The sequence below is a fragment of the Pundamilia nyererei genome, unplaced genomic scaffold (genome assembly GCF_000239375.1).
Source record: "Pundamilia nyererei isolate P.nyererei 1_Seehausen unplaced genomic scaffold, PunNye1.0 scaffold00032, whole genome shotgun sequence".
Lineage (NCBI taxonomy): Eukaryota > Metazoa > Chordata > Actinopteri > Cichliformes > Cichlidae > Pundamilia > Pundamilia nyererei.
In genome coordinates, this window is record NW_005187433.1 from 737155 (window position 1) to 744651 (window position 7497).

A 7497-nucleotide genomic window follows, 5' to 3' on the forward strand; every position below is an offset into this window, starting at 1 on the left:
TTTTGAAGAAGTTGTACAATTGCAAATAAACAGGGCTTATTGCAGTCACATAGAAATTCATGGTAAAAATGCTTTGTGTAGCACTATTTCTCTAATGCATCCTCTTGCACTGAGACATAATAAGATACTAAGGGCCTTGTATAAAGAGAGACATGCAATGAAATAAAATAAGATATAGTTTGGGCTCAGAGAGAGAAAACTCTACCAGTGATAATGTCAGTAGGAGCTCCTGAACCAGAGCAACACACCTTTGAAAGTGATTGTGGACATTTTTGGGTTTTCTTCTTTAGAGAGGTGTTTTGGGTTAAGTATGATGGCAAGTGTAAATATCCCTTTCTAACTGCCTGAATTCAGATGCATGCAGACCTTGTGAAAAAAGATCCATTGTACTCTTAAAAAAAAAAAAGAAGTCACATTTAGTTCTGACGTACAAACTGTTCAATAATTCTGTTTATTTGCAAGCAATACAAAGAAATATACTTAATGTGAATTATGTATGACAAACAAAAGGGAAAAAGCCCAAAACATTACTGATATAATGCAACAAATACAGCAAAAATGTAACAACATGGCAAATTTTAAAAGACAGTTAAGTCAGCCATTCTTAGACAAAATCAACATGTTTTTTTAGATATGAATATCTTAGCTTTTTTTATTCTATTAATGTAACCAAAATGGAATTTTTACCAAAGAAAAAAGGTTAAAGAGCACAAGCACTAAGTATGATCTCTAACCTAGCTGACCTAATAAGCTTCCATTCTAGATTTATATTTTCAAAATGAGGATGCAAAGACATGTGGGCAGTTTGTCACTTACAAGAGTCTATTTAAGTCAGTAGAACGAGTCCCATTAATAATTCTATTCATAATATGTGAGTTTTAGTGCTTCAGTAAGGAACTGTATGAGAAATGTAAATGAAAGTGAGGAGAATTAATGAACTTATGCCTACTGTAATTTGTTCATATGTTCAAGAAATATCAACAACAAGCTAAAACACATCTATAAAACAAAACTAAAACCAAAGAAACACAAATAAAAACAGAATGCCCCGTAGTGGAATACCAACTTGTCTACAAAACAATCATCAGTGATTTAAAGTGACTGTGTGCCACTGTGGAATAAGCAAGCTGACTTGAAGAGAAATGTTGTGTACAATCTTATAATAAATATTTCATCAATCCCTTTCTACGACACTGAGCCTATTCAGAGCATTTGCTAAATTTTCATCAACGTTTACAAAAAAAAACTCTCAATGAGAAAAAGAAAAAACCAGATGAATGAGATACAAGAGCAACTACTGCTAAAAAATGACCATGGTATATCTGTATGGCTAGTTTCCAAGTATTTCAGAGACTTAGGGTCTGGGGTGAGTTAACTGATTCAGGTTTAACATTTTTCAAAATTAAAGTGAACCTGTCAGATGGACAGCTCCCGGTAAACAGTCAGAAACTGAAATCCTGAATTCTGAAGTAGCAACATACAAATGACTACAATATGGCCATGTTCAGTCTCCTGAACAGACAAGCAGCAAAAAGAAAATGACTGCAATTACTTAACCAGCTGAGCATGCAAAGTACAGTGCTGCTGTGGACTGCCTTTTTATTTTAGTTTTCTCTCCTTATCTTATGTACGGAGGTCAGTTATTGCAATTTGGTTATTTATTTTTTTTGCTTAGGTAAGTTTGATAAATATTTCAGATCGTTTCTTTTTGTTTGTTGTTTTGGTATAAAGGCCACCATGAAGTTACACTCAGCTCCTTATTAGTGTTCCATCCTAAAGAAATAACATATTATTAAAAACATTTAAAAATCATTGTAAAATTGTACCAACTGTGTGATGTGGCTGCTTGAAGTCTGATTAGGATGGGTCACCTTTATGTTGTGGTCTGGCTGGATCACACCAGACATGTTAAATAAAAAAGAAACAAAAAAACTTAACTAGAACCTGTTTGACTAAATGAAATAGGCTATAAGTCCTTAAAATGAAATAATTCATACCTTGATCTCAAGAAACCCAAGAATAAATGTGAACAAATTCACTGAAAAGAGTGGAAAGAGTTAAAAAGGGATTTCTAAGGCTATGGGACTCCAGCAAATCACAGTTAAAGCCATTATCCACAAATAAAGAAAACTTGTCCTGACACTTAATAAGAGTGGCCAGCCCACTGAGAGCACATAGAACGAAGGTTTTGGAGTGGTATAGGATTGCCTTAGACTGCTCATACTAGAAAACCTTCCAATAAATTAAGTTCTGCAAAGAAAAGTGGGCAACAAATTCCTCCACAGTGTCGTACAAGTTCTTGCAGCCAAAGGTGGTGCAACCAGTTATTAGGTTTAGGGGGCAATTACTTTTTTACATAGGGCCATGCAGGTTTGTATAGCATTTTCTGCTTAATAAATTAAAGCATCATTTAAAAACTGCATGCTTTGGCTATTTCTATTTAAAATTAAAATGTGGTTGATCAAGTGAAATATGTAAGTATAACAAATATGCAAAAATGAAATTAAATAAAGTAAATAAAATAAAATAAGAAATCATGAAGGAGACACATAATTTTTCCCCAGCACTGAGTGCTTGGGCCCAATGTAAGTATTCATTAAATCATTAAAACAGCAAATCAATGCCTTTTGTACAGGGAAAACCAGTTAACAGTCAGCATCAGCTTCAGTGTGAGCATTCATGCTTAGTCTGTTTTGATGCATACGTTCTAGTATCCGATGTATGCTACTGAAGCTGGGCCTGTCTGATGGGTGTGTACTCCAACAGAGCCTCATCAGATTATAGAGCTCCAAAGGACAGTTCTCAGGACAGGAAAGGATGTGACCATCCCTCACATAGTAAATAACCTCCTCATGACCCATACCATAATATGGCTGCATCCCATGGGAGAAGATCTCCCATAACACCACACCATAGGCCCAGACATCTGACTCTGTAGTATAGCGATTGTAGAATATAGACTCTGGAGGCATCCAGCGAATGGGGATGGCATCATTTTCATTGGCTTTGTAGTAATCAGCTGAGTAGATGTTTCTGGAGAGGCCAAAGTCTGCAATCTTTACCACCATTTCCTCTCCAACCAGGCAGTTCCGTGTCGCCAGGTCACGATGGACAAACTTGCGCTCAGACAGGTATGCCATTCCTGCAGCAATCTGCTTGGAAATCAATAACTGCTCTGTACAAGAGAGAAGCCCAGCCTCCAGCTCAGAGGAGAAACTGCGACCCGACAAGCTAGCATGACTGAGGGTGCGCACTGACTGGGTTGGAGATCTGCGACGCAGGAACTCGTTGAGGTCACCATGGGCCATATACTCAAACATCAGACACATTGGTTTACCCACTGCACACACACCTGAGGAGAGAGCACACAGGAAACTATTTGATGGCCTATTATATAGATTAGCGCTTTTATTTTCCCACCACAGATGTTTTTAAAGAAGAAACACAAATATTTACCATAAACACATCAGTCCCATCACTGAAAACAATAAATTAACAGTTTTTCTTCTACAGTATCACATAATGAGTTCATTTACCTTAAAATGCCAAAAAAACAAAACAAAAAAAACTATTACCCAGACATAAACACAGATGGGCATGGGCATAAGTTCTTACATCTACTTTAGTGGATCTTTGATATAAATATGATATATTTATTTTTGGCAAATTAAGTTTCTACTTTTTTTGGACTTTTTTTCCTGAGCTGGGTTTGGGGAAATGATGGCAAACGAAGGCAGATTATTAAATTGAGAATGTAATGACTGAGGCTGCTCATGTTATAAATATCACTTGTGATTAATACAAGTTATTTGAAATGTTGTGTTTACATTTTTAACAGTAAGGGCTTCCACAGGCCTTGGATGTTTGATGAGGACAGCACAAACAGTGCTACAGTATCTTTAAAACGACATGGATTTATTTGTTAAATGCCAATTTATACTGAATATAGTGAGAACGCAACCTTTATTTGACAGAACTTCCATACTTATTGGATAAAAACTTAAACTGCAGGAGTGAGATGTCAACTTTAAAAAACAAAACAAAAATCAAGCATATGAATGAGGTCTTTGGTGAAACAGGATCTTGACAAAAGTGACAAAATTCATCCTACTTTATTTCCTCCTTATTTACTACAACTCTATAAAAGAGTGTCTGTCTGCTTGTTTGTTCTTCCATTCCTGTGAGTACTTGTTGCAGCTTGTGAGCACACACTGCCAAGACTAGCCCCCCGGTCTGCCATCCGTATGGTTCACAAAAAAGTTTCAGTTCTTTTGAGCACAAGTTAAAAAATATATTGCTAGATGAACAGAAATACACCACTTTCAAACAGTGCCTTCAGTTCACTCTTCTTTTCTTCTCACTTTAGTGCATGAATAGTGTAATTTATGCAGTTAGTGCATTGAAATGTACCAACTTATTATTGGCCACAGTTATAATTTTGATTGACTGCATTTACTATTGCTTCTGTTTTTCAATGAAAGAAACTGGAAGCTCAATGGCCCATTGGTCATTTTAAATCAGTTTAAACTTTGTTCAAACCCAGTAACATTTATTTCCCCTCCTTGTTGAGGTTCCAAAGCCACACAAATTATGAAATGTGTCATGCTGAATTCTGGGGAAATCAATGAAGGGCCTTATTTAGCTAGACGGAAAATCACTGCACAGTCAGCCCTTGGACTGCATTTGGCACTGCCCTCCAGGGATGTCCACTGCAAGTAAGGGAGCGCTCATATAGGTGCAGCTCAGTGCTGGAACACAGAGTTGGAACACTGTACTTCAGCGCACAGTTGGTCAGATGTAATCTTTTTTAAAATCTGATTGGATCAAAAAGGTTGAAATAGATTCAAAATTTTCAAAATTGTGGAATGAGACAACCTTATGTAATCCACTCTTTTATCATTACTATTATTATTTCTCTGTTATTTTGAGCACACAGTTATTTCAGGAATTTAGGATTGAGAAAACTTGGATCCAGTTTTATTTTATGTAGCATCATTTATGAAACATCCATTAATCACATCGTTCTAATTATAATGATACCATGAACTGAGACAATCCCAAGCACAGTTTCTCTTCCTTAGCAGATGAAAGTGCACTGAAGACATTTTCATCTGGTAAAGATAAAGAAAAAAATTGTTAAATGAAGAAATCTGAATCTTTTTTCTTTAATTGAGTGATGAACTTTTTTTATTTATACAAATAAAAAAAAATTAAAGTATTCACTCATTTGTTAGGATAATTGTACAGGCAGAAAAGTGGGACTGAATACCTGATCCTGGATCGTGAAATGTGAGATTTCTTAATCCAAATCCAAATTATTCTGATCTATATTAAACTTTCTGAACAACTGAAGCCAGAAGCTAAAGTATTTGTATTTAGTTGTAGTTCACTTTTTTTGCGATTGCAACATACTTCCAATGAACTTTAGGGGTGAGGAGGAGGTTGGAGGTCATGTTCACTTAATTCATATCCTGTGGGTCACTAGATAGAACAGCTCACCAGAGAACAATTATCGTGTGTGTGTGTTTGTGTGTGAAGGTGGCTGGGTGTATATGCTTCTGTGTACAGGGTGGGGGAAACAAGTTGTAATTTAGTGCCAGTGACCTTTGCTAAAGGACGGTAGCTGGATTAAAATGTTTCACTCATTGCTAAATATATAGAAGACAGAGGCCACACACGGCACAAGACACATGTAGACTTATGGTATATCTAATTCTGACGCATTCGTGTTTTGGATGATGCATATATTCCTGCACATGATTTACGGCTGTATTATTAGTCTAGAGGGTAATTAAAGGTTAAGGAAATAATCTAATCAACTCCAGTTTCATGCACACCAGAGTCTTTGCTGTTAGTGTGTCACTCTCCAGATGAGTCATCTAAAATGAATGCCACTCAGAAAATAACAAAAAATAGTGAGTGAGGGAGTGACTGAATGCTAATTTTGAAGAAATATATTGCACAACGACTGGAGCTGCAAAAGAAAACTTCTTTGAGCACAGCCAGTGATCAACAGCTCTGTTTACTCGCTGACCGCACCAACTATGCTGTGTCTCCAAATGTCTTCCTGGAAATATATTTGGATGTGAGCTGTTTGTATTAGATTAGATAAGCTGCATTAGTGAAGATACGGAATTTTAATAGAGCACATTTGTTTTATATTGGCCAACAAAGGCACATTAGTTGTCAGTCAGCACTTGTTTACTGGCAAACAGCACTATGTGGATTATTCTTGGACTTTGATAGGTCCACAGCGGGAAACAAACAAAAAAAAGCATCTGAAGAGAGTGAATTCTTTCAGAAAAATTGCTGTTTGGAAAATCAGACTCAGGGAAATACTAAGAGGCAATCCTTTCTTTTTTATTTTATTATTTAGTTCGTCTTAATGAAAGCTCTACAGTTTTTAGAAAGTTTATTGTTAAATTGTTGCTTAACATAAGCAGGTGAAAGCTAACAACTGAATAGAAATATTATTTTAAATGACCCAAAAGACTCTTCTATGAGTTGAAAAGCATTCTTTTCAAAAGCTCTTTGTTTGGTCTGGCTTCTTTTAAATAACAGATTTATTTTAGATACCTAAATGCACTTTCAGGCCATAAAACTCTGAAACCAAATAATAAATGTTGATTTCTATCAGTTTTTACATGTCCAATTCTGTCTTTTCAATCTTGTTTGAGTTTTTTTCTTCTTCCTCCATTTCCATGTTTCTGTTTTTCCACTTTACTTTACTTCTCCCTGAAGTAAACTCAGGGATTCGGCAATTATTCAATGTAAGCTCCATCTGTGACCGTTGTCTCTTTGGAAATCAGATTTTTCGTTGCACACTTTTTCTCTCTCGTTTGCACACAAGCACACACTAACCTAAGAGTCGAACTATGTTTGGATGGTCAAATGCGGCCATGAGTGCTGCCTCTCTCTGGAAGTCATTCTGCATGTCAGCTGAAGCTTCCTCCTTCAACATCTTCACAGCAACCATTGTGAAAGACTCCATGGGTAGCAGGCCTGGAGCTCTGAAACAGACACAAACAAAGATATTCTTGAACTGAGCACGAAAATATTATATTATCAGTATTTGTATTGTATTGTTAATGTTTTTGTCACTAATGCATAAACCAGACTTTTGTTACCATATGTTTCAAATGTGTATTTTAGCTTTACCCAAAAGTGTCTAAGTAAACAACACAGCTATTTAAGCGTTAGAAATATGAATGAAACACATATATGAACACATATTTATGCTAATAGGTCTACAGAGAAATACTTCCTCTGTTGGCTCAGGCGCAAAATGATGTTTCCTAAAGTAGATATAGCTGGGACAATAATCTTGATAAAAACAATGATATCACACACATACTGTAGAGTCACACAAAAAACAGACTGAAGTGCTGATGTCAGAGAAGAAGTTATTTTTTTCCTCAGGTCTATTTAAGTAACTATCTTTCACGTGTGTGTGTGTGTGTGTGTGTGTGTGTGTGTGTGTGTGTGTGTGTGTGTGTG

At 36.1% G+C, this 7497-nt stretch overlaps 1 protein-coding gene across 1 annotated transcript in view; it reads right to left on the reverse strand.

The window, feature by feature from the left end:
* Positions 1-30: 30 nt before the first annotated feature.
* The window catches only part of musk (muscle, skeletal, receptor tyrosine kinase), a 31282-nt gene continuing 23815 nt past the window's right edge, over positions 31-7497 (reverse strand). The window contains exons 16-17 of the mRNA XM_005729198.1: positions 6862-7010; positions 31-3352 (exon numbers count right to left, since the gene is read on the reverse strand). Of these exons, the coding sequence (XP_005729255.1) occupies positions 2646-3352; positions 6862-7010 (856 nt within the window). The 3' untranslated portion in view covers positions 31-2645. The remainder of the gene's footprint in view (positions 3353-6861; positions 7011-7497) is intronic.